Here is a 25,299-nt window from a genome sequence, read left to right as displayed (position 1 = left end):
GAAATGGTGTTACAGCAAGCTTTCAAGACTATTTAGACCTTTTCCATCAGGCTGGTACAAAAAATATATATCTGAAGAAAAATATACAGTATAAACAGAAAAGCGCAAAGACATGATGTGATTGGGTACATTTACGTTTCTTCAGATCTATTTTGTTTCTCTTACTGAGAAACATTTTGTTTTACTGGCTAACATGGTACCTTTTATGGAAGGTTTTGATGAACCAGCAAGACACATGGCAGAGAAAAACTCTAATGCCAGACAGTCTACAGACCGTCTATGATGTCCATCCATGGCTTTCATCTGTAATGCCGAACCATTGGCTGGCATTCTTAAAACGAAGACCAAAGCTTCACGCTACTCTGTCAGCCCGAAAAATGCTGAAAACTAACAGAAGCCTGCTAAAACAGAGACCATAGCTTGTAGCTTTGGTCTTCATCTTAAGGGCGAGCACCCACTGGCGTTTGCGTTTTCCGCGGGAAAAAAACGCAGCGTTTCCCGCGATTTTTCGCGGCGTTTTTCGCGGCGTTTTCGCGGCTTTTCCATTAATTTCCATGGAGAAAAATAAGGACACATATGCAACTGACAGTTCCTATGTTAAAAACGCAAACGCAACGCAAAAAAAACGCCAGTGGACAGGAACACATGTTATCTCTATGCCTGTGCAGGAAAAACGCAAAACGCAAAACGCAGGTAAAAAAACGCCAGTGGGTGCTCGCCCTAATAATGCAATCTTATGGTTCCATCTGAATGCCATCTGAATTTGTCATTTTAGATGGAAACACAGGATGGACACTGCAGACAGGCTGTAAGACGCCATGAGAATCTATCCTTAAAGGGGTTGTCCAAGTTGTAAGAACTCTGGACAATCCATTCTACATGCACTAAAATAACGAATGCTGATATACTCACCTTGCCCGATCCTGTTGTGTCCCATGTCTGTTGACATCTGCAAACCCTCCCAGTTTACAGGACATCACAGGGGCTGCAACCAATAACAGAGCTCAGTGATCGATCCCTGAACTCAGGGGCGTAACTATAGAGGATGCAGGGGATGCAGTTGCACTTGGGCCCAGGAGCCTTAGGAGGCCCATAAGGCTCAGTACTATGAATAAAGCATTATAGTTGGGGGTCCCATTCCAGGCTTTGCATTGGGGCCCAGGAGCTTCAAGGTACGGCTCTGCCTGAACTCTATTATTGGCTGCAGCCCTTGCGATGTCCCATAAACCGGGTGGGATAGCCATTGTAAACAGAGACTGGAGCGGGGGACCAAGCGCTGTCACGGGACACAACAGGAGTGGGGAGAGGTGAGTATATCAGTATTTGTTACTTTAAGAAGGGGTTGTCCAGTATTTTTACAAGTCGGGCACCCCCTTTAAACTTAATAACAAAATAGTGATAAGTTTTTGTATTTTTATAGTCATGTTTTATATCAAAGCATCAAAATGTAAAAATATAAGTAAAGGATATAGTAAAGTGGCACTGAAGTTTGGTCTCTAAAAACCAGTCCAAATTTCATAGTGAACAGATCAAAAAGTTATAGGAAACACCAACAGTCCTGATATTCCCGGGACTGTCCTTAGAACCAGACCATAAAAAGAGGGTGGGTTTTGCACAATTTGAACTAAAGTGAGCACTTCTGGACATTTTGGGAGAGACTAAGGCCAGGTTCCTATGTGGCACAGCGTGTTTAGGCAGCAGTAGGCAGTCTCACTCACAACCTGAAGGTTGCAGGTTCAATCCCCGAGTCAGCTCAAGGTTGACTCATCCTTCTGAGGTCAATAAAATGCATTACAAGTCCCCCCTAATGTACAAAAACGTTATTGAGGATCACTAATGTTAATTGGCTTTATGCTCAGGACTAATTTTGGACATGTCTCTCCATGTACAGATGAATGCAAGCAATAAAAAAGACCTTCTAACTATGAACATAAAAATAAAGTCTCCATTTAGGTCTGGCTCCCTCCCCTTATATTCAATATATTACACTTGGTGTCTGACCATCCCTAGTAACAACCTCTCTAATTACCCTCTAATGTACAATCGGACCGCTGTATACATTATTAGGCGATTAGCCCTTTGCTTCTCCGATCACCAGGATAATTTCCTAACATAATCAGGTCAATAATTTTCTTATAAGAGCAGATACAATTAAAAGAATACATCGCTCCTCCAGGAATATGCTGATTACTTTACATTGAATTAATACCCCAATAAAAAGTGCAGTGTTCTGTAAGTTTGCAAATATCGATATAATGAATGATGCGGCGGACTACTTAACGTGTCTTGTATACGTGGGTGTGCGCACCGCATCCATGCCGGCTCCTATTGTGGTGAGAATGAAATTCAGTTCTTCACAGATTAAGTCTATTTTAAGCCTGAGAAGAAGGTGATAAAACAATTGTTAACATTGTTCTCCATCTGTCCGCATTCATCATCTCCCCAACGTTTCTCACCATCATCTCAGCAGATGCTCAGATATCATCACTAGGGCAGCTCTAAAAGCCTCAGCAGCTTTATATGCTGCATGCAAAGCTCTACTGACAACCACTGAAATGAAACTAGAGAGGACCAAAGGGGGACGAAACTCCGATATTGTAAGAGCGGGTCATTTTTATGTCGTGGGTGGTAAAATAGCCGCGCAGGATATGATGCAGCAGACGGAGTAACCAAAATATCCAAGATTTATTATAGAGCATAGAAATAACGGTAGGTAAAAGGATAATGATAGTCAAACAATTGAACATGTGGCTTAGAATTCCTAAGGGCTATCTACCGCTAGCTAGAACGTTGGACTGACTATGCTCTATGCCCTATACCAGTAATACTTTGTGGACAATTTCAAGTGCAATCAATAATTAACTAGACAGTCTCATGAAAATATAGATGGTGGAATATAACACCAAATTTTGCTTTGCTGATGACCACCCCAATTCAGTCTCTCATAAAAGTTGGTTCCCAATGACTCTGTAAATAACACACTTCATGTCCCAGATGTGAACACAGATTTACATTATGTTAGTGTCTTTAAATAGCAGGCCTGCTAACAACCGTCCCTATCGGAGTGCACACTTACGGTTTTACTGAGGCCAGCCTCACTTACAAGTCATTGCAGGTGTACTCTGTGATCTTGTCTTTCTGTGTCCTCAACAATGTGGATCAACTCTTCTCCACTCAGAGCTGTAGACTCCTCTTCTGGCCTTTTTTTTTGGCAGAAACCCCTGGCGATCACCAATTTACTTGGCCAGTGTACTCATGCACAGCGGATTTCTGCAGCAAGTAGACAGCTCCATTCCCACTGCAGTGGCCAAGCTTGATATCACAGGCACAGCTCTCATTGGAAGCGAATGAGAACTTGGCCTACAATACCAAGCCTGACCTTTACAGTGAGGATGGCGCTGCCTGCTTCCTGCAAAAATTAGCTCAGTGCATGAGTGAAATGTCCCAGCGTATAGCTAATCATCAGAGATCCTAGGCGACAGTGATGGCCTATCCCAAGGATAAGCCATCAATAATTTGCAAATGGACAACCTCTGAAAGATACTCTAAACTATTCTAAGGGTTAACCTAATTTCCGACATTGATGGCTAATATGTAGGATATGGCATAATTGCCAAATTGGTGGGGGCTCTGATCACTGCAACCACTGTGAATTTCTATATTCACTATCCTACCAAAAGTAATTGGACCCCCCTATCAGTAGAATGGATTGTGTCTTATTAGCATGTCACATGTCCTAAATCATGCACATAAGATGAAGACCCTTGGAGGTGGCAGTCATAGTTTGTTTTCCTTTGTTTCGGTTAACATGTCTCATTTCAAGGAGCTTACAGAGTTTACATGCAGTTTGTGACTAAAGCTCAATTAATTGTGAGTAACATGATTCCAAGGTGGAGGAGAGAACATACAATGCCTAAACCAAGACCTGGACAACCCAAAACATTAACCAAAAGGGACAAATGACAGTGGTGAAGAACTGTTCGCAGAGTTCGATTTCCACTATCCAGGAGAACACTGAAAATCCACAGGTGAGTGGAAACCGCGTCAGCACCGTACAAGGCAAGACTGCACGCTAATGGATATATGGGGTACGCCGCTGGACACAAAGCCAACATCATGAAACAATCACAATTCTTGTTCAGGTGTCCAAATACTTTTGGTAAAATAGATAGATAGATAGATAGATAGATAGATAGATAGATAGATAGATAGATAGATAGATAGATAGATAGATAGATAGATAGATCGATAGGAGATAGATAGATAGATAGATAGATAGATAGATAGATAGATATGAGATAGATAGATAGATAGATAGATAGATAGATAGATAGATAGATAGATAGATATGAGATAGATAGATAGATACATATGAGATAGATAGATAGATAGATAGATAGATAGATAGATAGATAGATAGATAGATAGATAGATAGATAGATAGATAGATATGAGAAAGATAGATAGATAGATATGAGATAGATATGAGAAAGATAGATAGGAGATAGATAGATAGATAGAAGATAGATATAGATAGATATTAGATAGAAAGATAGGAGATAGATATAACATAGATAGATAGATAGATAGATAGATAGATAGATAGATAGATGAAAAATAAATAGACACATTAATAGTCTTTCTACAGATGACATTAAGGCCTCGGTCAGACGAGTGTTTTTTTGCACACCCATAGGCATGCAAAAACAGCGCCGCTTGTATATCCCGAAATTGCATGACCGGTCAATTTTATCAGGTGCAGAAGACCCGATCTTCGTGCACATGAAATTTGCCCATTCACTGAAGCAGCTGTGCTTGGAGAATCCCCCATTGTTCTGCTCTTTCTCCCTGCTATGGGGAAATTCCTGTAAGTCCTGCGGGGATTAACAGGACCCTAAGCGAGTCCCCACATCGCCGCGGGGACTGACAGGAGTTTACAGTGGGACATTTAAAGTGTGCTTCTGGGCAGCACCTTTTAAATTCCCTGCTGTAAGCAAAGGGGAATCTATTCCAAGTGCAGGAGCTTCCATTAACTCCTGCTCCTATGGGAGTCAATGGAAACTTCCGCACATCGCGCCCCACAAGTAGCCAATGTACTATCTTTGTCAGGTGCGCGCTGTTTTGCGCTACTACATTCTCTCATGTGAGTGCTTCTATAGGAACCCATCCCTTTGATTCCATGTTGGTGCATTCATCACACTTAGTAACTACAACCTGTTACTAATTTGCCTAAATTTTTAACAGATCCGATTTGATTCTGCTTTTTGCAGTTTTCTTTGCCTGTATATACGTCAGTAGACACTAACTTGATACAAAAAACAAGTCTAAACTTCCAACAACTAAATTCAATTTGATGCTGCTCCTAAGCCATGGCTGCACCAATGACAGTAACAGTAACACATGCTTCAGTACTCATACGTACTTAATATCTTAATAAAATTGCTCAACTGTTGTTTATGGCAACCGCATAAAAACAGAAGGTTCTTCAACACCTTTTTTTGGGCCTCTCTATTTACCCATCCCTCCCAGGTGGCTTAATGAAAGTATATAGTCAGGTATCCAGCTTTCCTTGAGTCCATGTGGAGGCCTTTGCACCAAAAAGAGGTGTTTTTTAGAGGTCGGCACCCATCCAATAATATTCGCCTGGATGTGGCGGATGGGCCCACATGTTTTGATCTAAATATGTGTTAAGAGCCTTGCATTTTTATGCGATTTGTATAAATAACCGTCTTATTCAGTAGACACTCACTTGACTTTCTTCAGGCTACTTCAATTCTCCGAAGAGAACTCCAGTTCTACTATATGAAAGATAGTGGAGAAAACATCCTTGTGTTAACTCAATTGACTCATATTTATATAAATATATCTATTGATCTAGATGAAGCAAATAGAAAAACCTCAATGAAAGATCGGACAATTATATCACAGAAGGAGAAAACCTGTTCCTGTAAGTAGGTTCATTCTTTGTCTCTTGAGGCTTTTTAGATCGATAGACTGTGCAGTAGCTCTGTACTAGCTACCCAGGTCGAATATACAAGACACTTAGTATATTACTCACAGGACAGGATGGACAGGAGAGAAATGGACAGGCGCTGAGATGGCAAGGTATGATTAACTGCCTACAAAAAACAGATTTTTGCTTGTGTAGCCCACAAATTTTGATTAAAATATCCATTTTCTATAGTATCCACAAAACACAAAGCCATAGGTAGGATTGGAGCTTCCCTGTATGGAAATTAGACATCTTACACCGGAGTGCAGCATAAGATCATGTGCCAAGTTTTCTGTGGATTAGTTTCAGTTTGAATTCATATTAGATGGGAAAACACAAGAATCTGAGTGACTTCCAATGAGGCCTGGTCATCGGTGCTAGACTAGCCGGGGCCAGGACTTCATACATTGACAACCTTGTAGAGTTTTCTCGAGTAACGGTAAGTAAACTGGAAAGTACACCAAGAATGGTGTGATCAAGGAAAAACAACCAGCGAAAGGGGATCTTGAGGATGTAAATAACTTATTGATGTAAGGAGTCAGAGGAGGATGTCAAGTACCGTTCTGATGAACAGGCGGTACATAGTCATGTAAACTACAGTCCCAAATACAATGCTTGTGCTCCTACTAGTATGTCTGAAAGCACAACTCCTCATTTCTTAGCAAAGAACTAAAAAAGCAGACGACCAGTTCCAGCACCATTGATGTCTAAAAAGACAAAACTCCAGTGGGCAAAAGAGTGCAAAAATTGGGTCACTGAGCAGCAGAAAACTATCACCTGGTCAGATGAATCCAGATTTCTGTTGCACCAGCGTCCAAGGAGCAAGCACTCAGCTGAGGAGACAGTGGGGTAGAGAAATGCCTTATCACAGGGCTCTACCATCTCCTCCCTGAGGGCGAGCACCCACTGGCGTTTTTTTACCTGCGTTTTGCGTTTTTCCTGCACAGGCATAGAGATAACATGTGTTCCTGTCCACTGGCGTTTTTTTTGCGTTGCGTTTGCGTTTTAAACATAGGAACTGTCAGTTGCATATGTGTCCTTATTTTTCTCCTAATGCACCCATGAATGTCAATAGAAATTAATGGAAAAGCCGCGAAAATGCAGCGAAAACGCCGCGAAAAACGCGCGGAAAAATCGCGGGAAACGCGGCGAAAACGCTGCGTTTTTTTCTCGCGGAAAACGCAATCGCCAGTGGGTGCTCGCCCTAAGGGTGCGTTCACACGAGCGCATAAACGGCGCGTTCTTGCGCCCAATCGTATATACGTGACCATCTGAGGCGTTGGTATCGAATGTATTCGTTCGCACGGGCGATTTTACGGCGCGTAAAAACGGCAACCCGAAAAAAAACGGAACATATGCGACCGAAATACGCGCCAACGCATATTCGATGGCCAAAAATATAGTTTGCAAAGTAGGAACAAACGATAATACGCTTTCTAGCTCTGGTCATGATCGCCAAAAAACTTTCTTTCCGGCGATTATATGCTGCGCACGTGCGAACGTAAATACGCCTACGCTCGTGTGAACGCACCCTGAGGCTAACTTGGGATCCAAACTCGTTACCAAGAGGGGGAGATCACAAATTAGTAAACAGAGTTACTTGTAGTCCTGTCACTTGTGACGCCAATGTTCCGTCCTCTGTGGTGGACTCCTCCCATGTAAATACCAGGGCAATAAAATAGTCCACGCACAAAGTGTACTTTTCTGAACAGGAACCAGGAACGTTCGTTCTGCTCGTTTACTTAACAAGTATCAATAACAATAATCCAACAGTTCTTACAGTAGTGGTGCAGGGACGATTCACGGGGTATTTGTATCTCTACAGTCCCAGTTATCTGTAGGCATTAACTCTCCTGGTAGCTCTCCTTCTCTCACCTGCTGGTCACTCGCACTTCTCTCACTTACCAGCGGTTCCTCCCTCTCTCTCTCTCTCTCTCTCTCCTCAGACTCATGCGGTTTCCATGCGTTTCTCATAGTCTGGGTACACTTGCTCCTTTTTGACATGAAGGCTGAGGCTAGGCCTAGGTGAGAACAACGGACCACCTCTCAGACTCTTCCATGCTCCACTCCTCCGGGCTCTCTCACTCAGGCTGACTGACTCCTACACAGTCTTTCTCTCTCTGGCCCAAGCCATAGCAGTCCGACAGCCTCGGACAGGCGGACAGAACAGGACATTCAGACCAGTCAACCAGACCAGGAACTTCAACTCACTCACACATCACATGTCCATTCTTTTATTACCACACTAGACAAAACGATACATTTTCCAGACACGACCCAGACATTAATTCATTCATGCCTGCAACCATCCAATACACATATACTTGATGCATTCCACAAGCAAGACACTGACAAGAAACTTACAGAAAACATTCATAAGTACAGGAGGGGACCCCATTAACTCTGGGCCACTACACTTGCTGATGGGAGGTCAGAATTTGGCACAAGCAGCATGAATCGGTGACCCCTTCCTGTCAACTGTTCAGAACATGTCAGAATCTACACTTAATTTGCAACAACTACAAGAAACTTCCTGTCCACATGGGCCGATATTTCTGCAGAACCATTTCAACATCTAGTGGAATCTGCACCATGATGAATTGTTGAGGCTCCGAAGGCCGAAGGAGGTCCTATATACTACTTGATGGGGATCTCTAATAAAGTGGCCATTCGTTGTATACCACATCTATGCATATAATAATACTTGTCAATAAAGAACTCTTTATACTTCACCATCTGGAGACCAATCATTATAGTAATCTTCACTAACAGCTCTTGTCTTTAAGACTCTCCAAATATAACCATGACCTGAATTAAAGGCAGACATGCTACAACAGCTGTAATTCTTCTCAATATGTGATTAAAACCCCCAAAGAAATAAATCCGGAGCTGAACTTCAGTATCTTTGTCCTCACTTGGACCATTTATTGCCGCTTGTTTTTATAACAGTAATATAGACAGTGCAGTAATCCTCCTGAAGGGAATACTGACCTGTATGTTATAGAGGTATTACTATAAGCCGTCATGCACACCACTGAGCCATGTGCTTGGAGCTGTTATGGGGGTACTGTGAGTCCCTTTATGGTACCTCTTTATGGGCGGTTTTATATGCAGATTTTTGCAGGAAGGAGAAGTCCTTATCTTACCAACCCTTCCAATTGCCCTAGATTCGGCAGGGCAGTCCCGGATTTGGGGGGGCTGTCCTAGGTCACATGCAATGTGTCCTGATCCCCCCCTTTGCTGCAGTGACTCCAGTGGTCCAGCAGCTGCAATAAAACATCAGTATTTTGATGATCCACACTAGTAGTTACGGACATTGTGCTCCGCTTCCCCCACTTCTTGTTCTCCACTTTGAGAGCAGGAGAGGGAAAGGAATCAGGGAGCGCAGCATCCAGCACTACTATTGTGTGTCATGAAGATGCCAGTGTTTTATTGTAGCTGCTAACAGTAGGGGCACAAAGGAACTACAATAAGTGGGACTTATAGGAGATACTCTTAGTGGGGGTGTAGAGAGGGTACTATAACTAAGTGCCACCACGGAAGAAGCACTATAACAAAGTTCAGCCACAGAGAGGGCACTATAAGTAAGTGCAGCCATAGAGGGGATATTATAATTAAGTGCAGCCACAGAGAGGGCACTATAGTTAAATGGAGCCATAGATGGGGCACTATAGCCAAGTGGAGCCACGGGCAGGAGCACTATAACAAAGTGCAGTCACAGAGGAAGAATTATACCTAAGCGCAGCCACAAAGGGAATACTATAATTAAGTTCAGCCATAGAAAGGGCACTATAGCTAAATGCAGGCACAGATGGGGCACTATAGCTAAATGGAGGCAAGGATAGGGCACTATAGCTAAGTGGAGCCACAGATGGGGCACTATAACAAAGTGCAGTTACAGAAGAGGCATTATATCTAAGTGCAGCCACACAGAGGGCACTATAGTTAAATGGAGCCATAGATGGGGCACTATAACTAAATGGAGCCACAGACGGGAGCGCTATTAAAAATGCAGTCACAGAGGAGATACCATAACTAAATGGAGTCAAAATGTCATATTTTTATGTTTTTAACCCTTTCCAATCCAATTTGTATTCTGGTTTTCCTAGGGGGTTTAATCTTTTTCTTCCATTATACAACGGCGCTATCTGCTGGCTAAAGCCAGTACCGCATGACGTGACACATTGGATAGGCTCCGACATCAGAGGCTGGCAATATACAGTAAGAGAACCCCGACGGACGTCTTCCAACATTGGAGCTGTACAGCCTTAAATCATAATGTCTTCAGACGTCAAACTGTGGATTGGAAAGGGTTAACTTACTTTTGAACCCTTGAACCATTATTGCTGGATTTCAACTGTATTAGGGCGCCCACCCACTGTCGTTTTTTTTCCCTGCGAAATTCGCAGCATTTTTTTTCTCCTGGGGTCTATGGGACTTGTAATGTTAAGTTTCGCGGTAAATTGCGATTTTGCGCGATCGCGATTTTAACATTACAAGTCCCATAGACCCCTGCAGGAAAAAAATGCTGCGAATTTCGCAGGGAAAAAAAATCGCCAGTGGGTGGGCGCCCTTAAGGTAAAAAATAACTAGAAAGATTGAGGTGTTCTAAAACTTTTGATTGGTAGTGTAGTTCTAGTGCCTCCTCTATACCTGCACTTAGTAATATACCGTGTTTCCCCGAAAATAAGACAGTGTCTTATATTAATTTTTGTTCAAAAAGGTTAAACTTTTTTACATGTATAGCTGCCTGGACACTATTTAAGTTGACTTTTTTTAATTAACTGTTAGCAGGGCTTAATTTTGGAGTAGGGCTTATATTTCAAGCATCCTCAAAAAGCCTGAAAAATCATTTTGCATCCTCAAAAATTCTGGAAAATCATGCTATGTCTTATTTTCAGGGAAACAGGGTAGTAGCCCAGCTGATATGGGTTTTAAGTCATTCTCTGCCCTGCGCTAGGTATATGTGTTTGGTATGAGGAGTTCCTTTAAGTCTTTCCTGTGATTCATGCACTATTCCAGGCTGACTAATATCATCCAGCTAATATGGCCCATAACGTATACAAACAGTAATGGGAACACAGCGGTGTAATGATGTACTGGGTCAGTCCCAGGGCTTGTCAGTCTTGGTTTTCTTATCTGTAATACTCAGGATGTACAGAATGTCATTCACTTTACAGCAGGGGGAAGATAAATGATGGAGAATCATGTTCAGGATTAACAGTGAAAGGAGAAGAGGATGTTTGACTTGACAGGTTTTTAATAATGAGCTGCAGAATGTACACGGTGCATATTCCTGCTGCCAATTTTAGCTCCACATCTTAACTGATTAAACATTGTCTGCACATTGCAGTCTTACAGCACGAAGAATTGGGTTTTCTCTAGAAATTGCGAAATAATCTTTTTCATTGCCCTATTAATATGACGCTAGTCTGGTGCTGTGCTCTTCTCAAAGACTAGAAGCATTTGTGATGTTACCCCTGTAAATCCAGCAGACTTATCTGATGGAAATTTGTCAAAAAAAAAAAAGTGGAGATTGATAGGGTGCGCCGACTTCAGAGGATGTAACTTTTTGTGAATTTGACACCTTCTGTACTGGGAGTCCTTCGAGAAAGACGACGGGGATAGAACATTCTGTAGCAAGTCAGATCATAGGAGGACAAAAACTGATACAGTGTCACTTTTATCCATTGATGCAAATAAGGAAGGTGGAACAATACCTCTGCAGCGCCACCTATTGGATGGCAGCATTCCTGCAGATCAATGTCAGACCCTTTAAATAAGTCTTTATAACAATGATTGGGAATTGACTGAAAGCCAGAAAAATATACACAGACAGCTGTTTCGGGGTAGAGTTCAGGCTTGGCTAGTGAGAGGCTTATAGATGAGGGTTGGGAGGGGTATCATCTCTCCTTAAGGAGACATCTAGAAGGTGTGTGTGGAAACATCTAGGAGGTGAATGAAGAGGCTTAGAATGCCATGCATGCTCCTCTGGGAAATATATGCAAATAAGGACACACACTGATGAGAGGCGAAAACCCGAAACAGCTGTCTGTGTATTGTTTTCTGGCTTTTGGTCAATTCCCAATTATTGTTCCTGTATAAAGGGTCAGACATTGATTTGCAGGAATGCTGCCATCCAATAGGTGGTGCCACAGAGGTATTGTTCCATCTTCCTTATTAGCATATATTTCATAGAGGAGCTTGCATGGCCTTATATATCTCCTCACTCACCTCCTAGGTGCTCTCCTTAAGGAGAGAGGATACCCTGCCCAACTCTTGTCCATTGACTAATGTATGCCTAGTATTGCCGCTATTCAAGTGAATGGGGTTGAGCTGTAATTCCAGACACATCACATGGAGAAGAGTGGCACTGTTTCAGCAACAGACTCCTTTTTATAACTATAGACAACCCTTTTAAGGAGGGTCTGTCCACATTAGACTGCTTTCATTAAGGTGAGTTCAGGGTTTTCCATCTCTCTGTTCGGTTTTTGGAGAAGAAAAATGAAATAAAATGGAAAAAAGCGGATCCATCTTTTTTCCCCAATGATTTCAATAGGGTTTCAAAAAATTTGCGCATCCCCCATTGACTTCTATGGGGACTTTTGTGTTCAAATACACAGAAAGATAGTGCGAAAATGCATATCTAAAATACAGATGTGAACAAACCCATTGAAATCAATGGATTATATTCACTGCATACCGCGCATGCAAATTTTGCGCATGCAGACACATGCACGCAAATACGTCTACGTGAAGGAGCCCTTACTGACATATTTGTTATTGTAAAGACTTGCATCCTCCATAATACAACACTGACGTAGCAGTTTTTAAAAGAATTCTGTGTTGTACAGTTCCTCTGTTACTCCTCCAGTAAATGTATGGACAACAGGGTGTTATCTTTCTTCTTGTCAAAGGGGTGTGTCCCTAAAGGTATTTTATCAGTACTACAAAACTAGCAGGCCCAGATGTTAAATAAAAAAAAGTAGAGTATACTCATTTCTCTTTGGCCCCCTGGGACGCAGCTAAGTGGCTCCCATGGCCCTGGCACCCAGAATGTGAGTGTGGTGCCAGTGGTCATTGACACTCTGATTGGCCACAACAGTCATTTTACTTCCACCGGCTGTGCATTTTGGAAGTTGGGGCAGGGGCCGTGGGAGCCGTTCAGCTGCATCCCAGGAAGGCATAGAGATGTGAGAAAATCTTTTATGGTACTGTTAAAACCCCTTTAACCCCTTAAGGATTAATGACATAAATGTGCGTTACTGGTCTGCAGGGTGAGTATGGAGCGGACTCATGAGCTAGCTCTAGTCATAGCCACTGACTATTTAGAAGCCACTGTCAATTCTGAGGGAGCTCCCATATGTCTACCCCATGGTCCCTCACAACAAGATCGCAAGGTGGAGTTCAGGTGAGCTATCATAGCAGCATGGAGTCTTGTGAAGATGCTCAGGGCTACCATGAATTTTTCCCTATGAAGCCCTGCCTGTGACACAGCTTAATAGGATAACTGGAGACATACAATATATGTTGTATAAGTGATCAGATGATCACCAGTTCAATTCCCCTACGTGCAGTAAAACAAAAATTTTTTTTAGGAGTTTAATAAAATAAAACATTACACTGGAAAAAAATATATAAAAAAATATAACTCCCAAAATATAAAAAAATATAACTCCCATTTTTCATATAAAAAAACCCAAAATAATAATAAAAAAAATTAACATAATTGGTATCATCACATCTGTAGAAGTCTTTACTATTAAAATATTACATTATTTATCCTGCAGGGGTTAAAGCTGTAAGAAAACTAAAAAAAAGAAAACTTTAATAAAAAGTGATTTAAAAAAATGTATACCCCACCATCAATGCTGTAAAAACTACCACCTTCAAAAAAAAAAAAGAGTTGATTTTTTTTTTATTGCATGCCACTTAGAAAAGTTTTTCAGTACATTATACTGTATACTATGTTAAATGGTATCAACAAAAATGTCATTTTCCATGCAAAAAGCAAGCCCTCATATGGCTAGGTTGATGAAAAAATAAAAAGTTACAGCTGTTGGAACTCGGGACAAAAAAAAAGGAGTATAAAAAATGAAAAAACAGTTAAAGGGCCACTGCGGTGATTTTTTATATTCATTCATGATGCAGCTATTTCCCCCAGTATATATAAGAGAGCTAATGTTACTTAGTTTAGCTGAGTTAGTTATTCCTTTTATCAGAATCTCCCACCCTCTTTTTCCTCAGATGGTCATGTGATTTCAGTCTTAACCAGATCAGATCTACTTGGGGTTATGTATTCATTTTCAATTCAGATTCACGGTCTGTGGGATGCTGCTACATGGATCTACCACAAAAACTGCCTAGAGGGAGACATAGGCACTCCTATTACTGCTGATGATCACACAGCCCCTGTCATACAGTAATAATAGAGTAAATCACAGCTTATCCTCCTCAGTATATACTTATGGGCTGTAGCTTATTTAGGTGAACATAGAAGGTAATGATAATTAAACTGCCCCTCCCTGCAGGCAAAAATGGTATAGCCTTAACTAATGTTGCAAATAAGCAGTGTAAAAAGAAGAGATATCACTCCTCACCCTACTCCCTACAGTACTCGGCTCAAGAGATGGCAAGACTCCTTCACGTATTCAGCTTGGCCGCCTAGTCTTTAGCAGCAATTTATGAACAGAATAATCCAAAGGAGACAGGAAGCTGACTGTGAGGAAAGTTCTTAGCCTTTATTCATTGCGTGCCATATATCAGTAAAACTTCCGACGCATTTTGGTCCAACCAGGTGACCAAGGTCCTGATTGGTCTTGCGATGCAACTGCTGTGACAGATGTGGCAGGGGATTCCTTCATCCCCGCGGGGAGTCTCCTCATCATTGAACACTGTCACTGGCTTGAATAAGGCCTACCCCCCAAATAATCCCTAGCTGCAGAAAATAAAATAAAATAATACATCACCTTAGAAGCGCTGTCATCTCCGGCGAGTCTTCTTGCAGGTCCCTGGCACTCTTCTTCAGCATCTCTTCTGGCCGGGGATTAAAAGATCTCCGCCTCCTGAAAGCGCTGCCTCTGATTGGCTGAGCACTGTGACCAATCAGAGCCAGCGCTTTCAGGAAGCAGGGAATTTTTCAATCCCCGACCAAAAGAGATGCTAAAGAAGAGTGCCGGGGACCTGCAGGACGACGCGCCGGAGATGACAGCACTTCTAAGGTGATATATTATTTATTTTAATTTTTTTTCTGCAGCTAGGGATTATATTCAGGGTAGGGTTTATATTTCAACAGTGCTGTCACAGTGTTCAGTGATGAGGAGACTCCCCACGGGGATGAAGGAATCCCCTGCCACTGCTGTCAGCAGTGGCAGAGGATTGCAATCTTCTCCCATTGATTTCAATGGGGCCGGAGCTGCTGCTGCCGGCCCCATTGAGAGCAATGGGAGAACATCACAAACCCCTTCTGCAGCTGTGATAGCCACAGCAGGAGATTTCTTCAGCCCTGCTGTGATGCGAGGTTGTTTCCCTGCGAAAATGCCTCACATCCAGGGCTTTTCAGAAGGATTGTGAGAGCTATATCAGGCTGTCAATCATGGCCCGATATCGCACTTGCCAGTGTGCAGTAGGCCTAAATATGGTGTCTGATAAGCATCAGACAAGGAACTACACAGCATGGAAGTGGCTGAAATACAAAGAGAAGACATTGAGAATGTGACAGGCAATCAGGTGAAGGAGTAGGCATGGAAAACGTGTTTTTGCTGGAGAGGCGCTTTTAAAATGTTGACACAATCAACGTTGATTGGACAGTTGCAGGTTGTACAAGGACACACCCCTTTGACAAAGAGAATGGTAACACCCAGTTGTAAATGTATTTATACATTTGCAGGAGGAATTCCAAAGGGACAGCACAGTGCAGAGTTCTGAGAAGAGATGTTCCAGAACTGATAGAAACATGAAAGAGTGAGGGCAGAAGAAGAGCACACGAGGAATGCATGTGTAGTAGTTAAGACAGCAGACCTGCCAAGACAGATTACGGGTCCTCTTTAAGTTAAACCATGGCTGTCAAAGCCATTTTTAATAATGCATGGAGTCATTTCCTTATAGAGGTTTTTGTAATGGAAATGTTTCCTTTAGTAATAGGATTGTAATCATAGCACCTTAGAAGGCTGTAGGAAATGTTATACCCCTCATCTGGAGTAAGGGTCATCATTTAAGGAGCTGCAGCTGGTCCCCAAGGAGTCACTGCTAATGCTAGAGGAATCATGCCTAAATGGAAATAAAGCATCACATGGCACCTTCTGGTCACACCGGTGGATGTGGCTCCATTGTATTTTAGAACTGATTTGATTTGGGGGAAAGACACAAGGGGCAGCACCTGGGGTTTTCTAGTTGTCAACGTTTCACCCCATCACTTGAGATCTGGTCTTCGCTGTGGGGACCCCCAGACCATTATCCCAGACGTAGTCTCAGTTAAGATGCAGCTGATGCAATTGGTCAGGTGTTTGTAATGTGGTACCAAAGGGTGTAAGCAAGGACGTAGTCATCGAATAGAAGTTACAACACAGAACTGGCCAAGTTCAGGGCAGGCAGGCATTAGACAAGGAAAGGGCAGTCAAGTAACTAGCCAAGATCAAGATTGGAGAGGTGAGGAAAGCTGGGTAGTTAAGGCATAGATCAGACAGAAACAAACCTGCACCTTCATGCAGTATGGGGAAGAAGTGCCCAGGCACCTGCTTATGGGTGGAGTAGCCCTAAATAGCTTAAGACCTATTAGGATTGGTTGGGGACTGGAAAGTTGGGTGCACATGCTGGATCTTTAAGAGGCAGATTGGGTGCATGCACCCTAGCGGAACCAATAAACCCACAGGAGATGTGGAATCTGCCACAGATAACACGGTGGGCATGCTACTGGCCTTGCATGATGGCAAGACGAGTAAGGGGATGCTGCTGGTCATGACCAGCAACCATAACATGTCTGAAATGAATGGCTTTCAATAATTGGTTTCATTGGATGCCTGCTAGTCTATGTAGGAGAGAACCATACTTGACATTACCCTCATATCTGGCTTGTCAAGGGAAACCCCAATCTGGGCATCTCCTCTATCATCTCATCATGCTATAACCAGGCATTTCACAATTATTTTTAACCAATACAAGACAGATAAAGTGGATTTCCCATCCTTCCTGTAATTCGGAGGACAGGTAGAAGAGTTAATGTCAGGTCCAAGCTATCTGCAGCCATGAATATTGAAAATGAAGAAATGCACAATATGGGTAACACAGGTTCAAACAATCTAGTGTTACATACAAAATACAGATATTTAATAACCAGTGCAATAAACTCATAAAGAGCCTTAAAGGGGTTATCCAATTGTAAACGTCTGATGGTCTATTCTCAGCATAGACCAACAACAGTAGATTGTCAGGAGTCTGCTGGCTGGGTCCCCCAATGTTCAGGTGTTTTCCCTGGCCCTTATCATTGCACTGAGTTGATTTCTGAAGGAAGAACACAGCTCCATCCCACTGCAGAGGGCAGGCTTGGTATTGCAGGCCATTCACTTTATTTGGAATTTTGCTTGTAATACCACGACTTGCCACTACAGTTGGAATGGAGCTGCCTGCTTCCTGCAGAAAAACAGCACAGTACAGAAAATAGCTTATAAAGGGAGGTCCTGATTGGTGAACCCTGTTGATCTACTATTGATAGCCTTTCCTGTGGAGAATCGCTGAGAGAACAAAGCTACAGCTAGAGAGCCTGCTACAGAGAATCCACATAGTCCTGCAGTTTTGTGCATCATTGTACCCCCAACAAACGTCCGAGGATGCTTCTCCTAAGCTATGGTACCAAAACATACTGGAGCTATGTAAGTGAGGTGCGTCCTCAGAAAAAAAATTATATATATATATATCTTTGTAAGCCTCGTGTTCGCATTGTACTCTGGTTCCTGTGTCGCCTATCCCTACCTGTGACACTTCTGCCCTAACCGCAGTGACAGCGGCCGCAGGAATCAGCTGATCCCAGCGGCAGGTCCCTGTCGATATCTATTGATGATTAACAGGTCATCAGTAGAAGAAATTTAAAAAGTCCCAGATTACCCTTTAACTCTTTCATTTCTGCTCTAGCAGGGCTAAATACTTATTCTTTCTAAACTGACCGATTCCACTTACCGATTAAAATGAGCCATTCCATGACATTCACCCCAGAGAGTGATACATCTAATGTGTAGGGATTTTTAGTCCAACGCACATTCAGTAGTTTTAAGCTCCAGGACAGTCAATTCTTGCCGAAATGTAGATCAAGCAGTGAACAAGAAGACTATTGATAACATTGATCCGTGAACTGAATGCATCCTCAGCACACATGAAGAATAGGCAATTACTAATGTCTTGAAAGACGCTTGAAGTCTATATCTAGGATTGATTAGCCGGGAGGGTCAATAATCACTATGATTTAATCCGTTCAATGTTCATTTACCACATGCTGAGATGCAGCAGATGTGGGGAGAGCCGAGTCCAGAACTTGCATGGTTTATTAAAAGGCAAAGCTGATAAAAGTTTCCCTATCAACCCCCGGTGTAAGTAGTTTACCAGGTCATTATGAGTGATGTATATATAATTATTCCATACGAAGGGCCCTTCCTTAGCAAAAAAGGACCAAAGGCATGGCTGTTAGTTATACCGCATGCTCCTGTCCATTATGCTCTGTAGTTAGCCGCGCAATACAATCGCAATCATCTGTTTTTTGTCCATTCACTCGGCTGGGTGCGATATACTGCCGAAAAAATGCACTGCTGTTCAGAATCCCCTCAGTTGACAGAAATCCTCCTAATGACTTAAATAGACTCAGCTGTCATCTTTTCACAGCCTTGGCCGCAGCTAAACTCCCTCAGTTTTTTTCAGCTCCCATAGGAGTCTATGGAGGCTCCAGTGTTTTTCGGTCCAAAGATAGGGCAAGACCTATATTTTTCCACAGCAGGAAATTTCAGTCGCTGACTTCAGTCGCTTTTATATGATATTTCTTTAGGTACGATTTTTTTGCACAACTAAAAATCCTTAGTCTGAACGATTCCATAGGAAGCCATTGGTTCTAGTAGGTGCGATTTTATTGCGTGACTAACTTAGCCGCGCAATAATGCTTGTGTGAATGAAGCCTAAGGGGTATAGAAGGTAAAGGCTCCTGTACGCATTAGAGAAAAGTCATCTGAACTTTGATGGGACTGACCAAGTACCGTATATGTATGGGGGCCTCCCAACTCTTCTCCAACAGATGATATCAAGGGAAAGAAGGATTGGGCATGTTGAATTCCCATGCCCGATCTTTTTGTTCTACCTAGAGATAAGCCACTGCCAGAGATTTCTATCAGTAGCCTGCCTCTCTGACCATTGAAAGTACATGAACGCTGGGCAGAATCGAGTATTCCTATGTATTATATGTCGGAGTTGGAAGAAACAGCAGTCAGTTAGGCCGCCATTGAAGTTAATGAAAGCCATCCGATCCGCGGTCCTTCCGCAATTGACAAGCAGGAGATTAAAAAACAATCTGTATTGCACATGTTTGATGGCGAGCCATGCAGACCATCCACAGCACAGATGTAGAAAAAAAAGGCAGGTACGGGCGGACACCACTACTGCCAGGGCCGGTGTGGGGTTCCGCATGTGGAATCCGACCCACCGGTGTGCAGGCAGATTTAATGAGTGTTCATTCGACAGCTGTTCAAGGCTTGAGGGCATCTAAAGATGTCAAATTACTCAGCAAGTATCAGTCTTCAATGTGACCATAAATGTGGGCCATGGACCCACAGGGAAGGGGGCAAAAAAATATGTCTTCAAGGAAGGTATGTAAAGAAGTAACTTAAATAGCAATTCCATAATGTGCAGCAGAGGTTATCCAAAGACGGCTTTGCCGGGTAAGGAGAAACTTAAAGAGTAACTGTATTTTTTACAAACTTTTCACATTAGAGTGACATGCCGAAAGTTTTGATCAGTGGGGGTTCGGGTGCTGAGACCCCCGCAGATCACTTAAACGAGGGGGCTGCAGTGCTCACCCAAGCGCTGTGCTGCTTTGACTGTCTTTCTGCCTGTCGGCTCCTCCCAGCAGCTGAAGATATGTCTATAGACCTCTATGCATTCGTCTTCAACTTCCAAATGGAGCCAAAAAGCAATGAAGACAGACAAAGGGGCACAACACTTGGGTGAGTGCTGCAGCCACATCATTTCAGTAATCAGCAGGGGTCTCAGTTATACAGTGAATGTTAACCCTTTCCAACATTCTGATTGAAGGCTGTACAGCTGCGATGTCGTAAGATGTCCGGCAGGGTATTCTTACTGTATATTACTGGCCGCTCTGTTGTTGGGGGCCTCTCCGGCATGCTACATACTGCTGTACTTGCTCTAGCCAGCAGATAGTGCCATTGTAAAATGGCAGAAAGAGAAAGCCCCCTAGGAAACCCTGAATCCAAAATTGGATTGGAAAGGGTTAAAAACTGATTGTTTCTTGTTTGGACGAGCCAACTATGCATTTGCCTGTCTAAACAGGCTGTACAAGAGTGAGCAAGGTAGCGGTGATGTCTAAAAGGACCCTTACTCTTTAAATATCCCACTGTCTTACGAATCCGACAGAAGACTACAAGCTACCATCAATGCTGTGTTACTGCAATTCCTCAACTCCATATGGCATTGCTATTCAATTCCCTAAGAAATTTGTGAATTAGGCCGCTTTCACACAGGCAACAAAATAGCCCAATTTTCTCACGATGCCACAGCGCTACAATATCGCATGTATGTGAAGCCCCTGCGTTCCAATGGGTTTCTTCACATGTGTGATGTTTCGTAGGCTTGTGAGAAAAAAAATCATGGCATGCTGTATACAGCCGCGATTTGTGATGTTTTGTAGCCCATGTTTCCCTATGGACCCTTCTTTTGTGTTGCATCTCATTGCACGAAAACACTGTTTTTGTGCACTGCGATACAACTTTTACAGTAGAAAATCCTTCTGTTTGAACCCTAAAACAAGCCCTAGCTGCATTAAAAAAAAACAACAAACATTACCAATCAGGCGCTGTTCCGCTCCGCCGCACATCTCCTCTAAAGCTTCAGCACACTTGTCTGTAGTCTTCAGCCAGCGCTTCCTGGTCAAGGGTTTCAAAAACCCCGCCTCCAGAAAGCGCTGGCTCTGATTGGTTCTCGAGCGCCGTGGCTCAGCCAATCACTGCAGCGCTCAATGAACCAATTACAGCCATCGCATTGAATGGCTGTAGCATCAAAAAGTCGCGCAGAACACAACTGCGATATCGCTGCAATTTTCTCGAGGGGATATTGCTGTTACCTGTGTGGAAGAGGCCTGAATGATAATCCTCCACTGTGTAACATATGATGTTCTATGTATTGTAGGAGTCAAAAGACAACACTACTGTATATCCCCGAGCTCCATTATATCGATTTATCTCTGTCATGCAGATATTTTCATACTACTAAGAATAGACGAGTTAGGCCTTAAGGAGTCATGCACCTTAGCTAACTCCAAGTCGAGAATTCTTTCTCACTTCTGTCCCGCTCGATCCCACCCTTCCCCCCACACACCTGTAAGCTGGGCTCACTTCTCAATAGGGAAAGCGGAATAAGGACCCTTTTACACGGAACAATTATTGTTGTTGACTGACACCTCTGATGGCAACTTGTCTCTCATGAGAATGTCACTAAGTGCTGCGTAGCTTCCCCTACCACTGGGGGTCCGTCCGGTGATGCAGGATGGGCTGACAGTATCACGGGAACTGAAATCTTGGTTTGTACAGGGGCCTGGATAGAAATAAGTGTCATGGTGGCTTTATCCATGCAAGTGGGCAACGGGCTCATCAGACATTCTTAGCCCTGTTCAGACCAGGCAAAGTCTGGTTTAGGCCAATGACATTCTGCCAAGAATTGAGCCCCTGGCATGGCGACACATCGGAGATTCTGGTTTTAATACTGGAAGGTGGGCTTCTGAGTCATGTTGCTGCTCATAACTAGTCTAATAACAGAATAGAGCAGTTCAATACAGAATACCTCATAGGCCGTGTACGGACCGCTTACTGGGTTGGGCTCAAGAATGTCTCTAAGAAACCGGTAACTGGTTTGTATGATGCTGGTCATCCCATAATCAGGAAAAAAGTGTCTCTATTGAATAAAGAGCCTGTCCGCAATATGTACCTGGGTTCTGGGTTTACTCACTAGATCTTGTTTACTGCCCGTTTCCGCTGGCTAGCTTTTGACAGTTTGTAGAAGGTGGCGAACTGGAATCGGTTCGACTCATAGCCAAAAAAAGTCTGAAGCAATGTCACTCACGTTGCCCCTAACGGATTATTGCTGGTGGCCCTTTAAGGGTCAGCTTCTTTCTGAAATTGGCAGCCTACATCTACTTGCTGCTCACCTTCTCCCAGTTTCCATTCCAGGATTGCCCACCCAGACCCGATCACGCCCCAGTTCACTCTGCCACTGCACCCTTAAAGGGACGAGCAATGAATAAACCAAACAGATGTGCTACAAATAACCGTATCTGAAAACCACAACAAAATGGAGTGAAGCTCCTCCCTTACAAGAACAAAGGATCGGACATGTTGGAACTCAACATGCCTGATCCTTCTTTCCTTTCTGTTTTCTGGAGCACAATCAAGACACTATCATTACATTAGTTGGTTGGCTGCTCCTACCAAAATCAATGTGTATGGCCACCTTTCATGCACTAAGCCTGCCAATATTATAATCCACCACTTAGTGGCTCTAAAGTAACCTCTCATGTTTAACTTTGTATTTTTTTGACAACACAATTAGATATGACATAAGGGCTCCTGCCCATGAGCAGATATTTGCTGCGGAATCCGGGGTAGGTGTCCGCACCATGGATCCACAGCAAATAGTGCCCATAGCATGCTATGGGAAATCGATTCTTCCTGCACGCTTGCAGAAACCGATTGTGATTTCCGCAAGTGGAGAAAAAACTTCACCATGCTCCATTTTTGTGCGGATTCCACACTGAGGGCTTCAGTTGAAGTCAATGGAAGCGGTCCGATCCGTGGTCATTCCGCAATCACATTGCGGAGAGGTCACGGATTCCGCATCATCACTCATAGTTTAGTTTGCATGCCAACACCTCCCCCACCCTTTCTCTTCCACCATCATCAGCAGCAATATTGAAACCTCCAAGTATTATCTCTCAAGGCTTGTCCATAACTCCCATGACCACCTTCCTACTGGGTAATAGTACCCATTACTTTCCAGATCAGTGGAGGTCCCAGCGTTAAAGCTACAATGAATAGATATTCATGATGCATATGATTGACAATGACGCGGCCATTTCACTATGGATACAGATAATAATGGCAAAAGCAAAATTAGTTGTGACTCAATTGCAGCTCACATGTCACATGGCAGTATATAATGTATGGTGTATATTAAAGGGGTAGTATGGTATATAAAAAAAAAACATCTTCTAAATATATTACAGCATGCTGTGTAAATAGACGGAAATTCCTTATTTGGGAACTCCATCAATTAGGTAGGGTGCAGAGCTACAAAAAGTACTTCTTGCACGTATTTCTTGACAGCCTATCGATTTCAACGGGAACTGTGTAATGCCCCATTTGCCCTGTGGTGGCGCTGCAGGGGAACTGAACACCTACTGCCAAGTTCCCCCACAGATTACAGCTAATTGCTCGGGTTCCCAGCTACCAGAAACCCTGTGAACAGCTTACTTTTGGCCGAAACGTCTCACAATAAAGGATCTTCTAGACTATATGTCAATGCTACATTTTGTTTTTGTGTGCTCGCATCTCGTTTTACAGGACAAGCATTATAAATATGTTCATTTTCTACATTTCCCTCTATGACGATCCCCTGACACGTGGTAAAAAAAAGTTTCAGCATCTGCTATCAAACCAGGAACAACTGTGCCAAGATTACCGGTGGGCTGCTCATCCTTAACTGTCCAAGTACTTCATATCATAGTTTACAGCAATACATCCTATAGTCCTACAGTAGTAAATATTCACATGTGGGCTCAATCATGTCTCTACATTGCAATGAGGATGAAATTGCTTAATTAGTTTTCACCTTATGGTGGATACTCTACTTTCTATGCTTAATTTGACTTAATTTGGATTCATACCCTACATGGCTCCGTCCAGCAGATTTGCAAAAAGGATTTTTTTTTCTCATTTCAAATATGCATGGATTACTCCGAAGCACAAAACAATTAGTTAATGCACATAACATGATGTTTGAGATGGCAGAAGATAAAATGTATCCTCATCATGCAACCAATAAATACAAAGAGCTAAGGGTGGTCTACTGTAACTATCGGGAGAGGCATCATTTGCTTAGCATGACTCGTAAACATACAGTACAGTATATATCTGAGAATATCCCTTATAGTGGAAGCAAAACAATTGTGTCTCTCTAGAAGTTGTGGAATTCCAAAGCCCAACATATTGGAACTTGTAGTTCCTCAGCTTCCAGAAAGCCTCAAGTTGCCTCCACCTGGATTACAGAAGACATTTATGGTACAATTGAGGTTTCTTGACTTAGATCAGAGTTGAGGTTTACCTGAGTCATTTAGACGAGGTCTGGCTCTGTCTATCCGGTAGTAGATGAAGTCCAAGCAGTTCTCGTTTTCTACAATCCCACTACTGCACAGGTCCGCCACCAGTGAGAGTGCCTTCATGCAGATGTCCTGCTCCCTGTCTCCAGGCATTTCCTACCACCATCCTTGTAAACCCAGGAGCGTGATGCCCTGCTATATCTCTCCCTACCCCTCTCCACCCAGGATGGCAGAGAGGGCAAACTGCTTTGGTCTGAAGCTTCACAGTCTCCTGAGATCAGAGCTCACACCCAGTGGTCTCCTTTAAGATCACACCCAACTGAAGTTCTTCTAGATGACTCCACAAAAATCCCACCCGAATCAACTATTCTTATTCAATTGTCTACAAGCTTTGCCATCACAAGCCTCCATAAAAAGATTTCTTCACTCCTCTGAACTCCACATGTTCCTCAAAATTAACACTCAACTCTTATCCTCAACTCCCTTGAGCTCACATCCCATTGAACGGAATCACTCAACTACTCTCTTCACACCCACCACCTCGCAACTCTTCTGAGATCACATCCAGCTGGTCTTTCCCTCAACTCAGATGGACCCCACGCAGTTCACACCCAGCTTCCCTGGAGGTGATCTTGGAATCGCAAGCAGTTCTTATTAGACCTCAAACCAGTTCCACCTTTCTCACTTTGCCGAAAGGACCAGCTCCTCCTCTCATGCTGCTAAGATGATGAAG

General features: G+C 43.0%; 1 protein-coding gene across 1 annotated transcript in view; it reads right to left on the bottom strand.

Moving 5' to 3' along the window:
• SYT9 (synaptotagmin 9) overlaps nt 1-24,719 on the bottom strand; it is a 174,053-nt gene extending 149,334 nt beyond the window's left edge. The window contains exon 1 of the mRNA XM_066582262.1: nt 24,572-24,719. Coding sequence (XP_066438359.1) covers nt 24,572-24,719 — 148 coding nt within the window. The remainder of the gene's footprint in view (nt 1-24,571) is intronic.
• Nucleotides 24,720-25,299: the final 580 nt, after the last annotated feature.

Source organism: Eleutherodactylus coqui, chromosome 11 (assembly GCF_035609145.1).
Source record: "Eleutherodactylus coqui strain aEleCoq1 chromosome 11, aEleCoq1.hap1, whole genome shotgun sequence".
NCBI classification, from domain to species: domain Eukaryota; kingdom Metazoa; phylum Chordata; class Amphibia; order Anura; family Eleutherodactylidae; genus Eleutherodactylus; species Eleutherodactylus coqui.
Note: the sequence above shows the minus strand (reverse complement) of the source record. Positions and strands in the feature narration are given on the sequence as shown.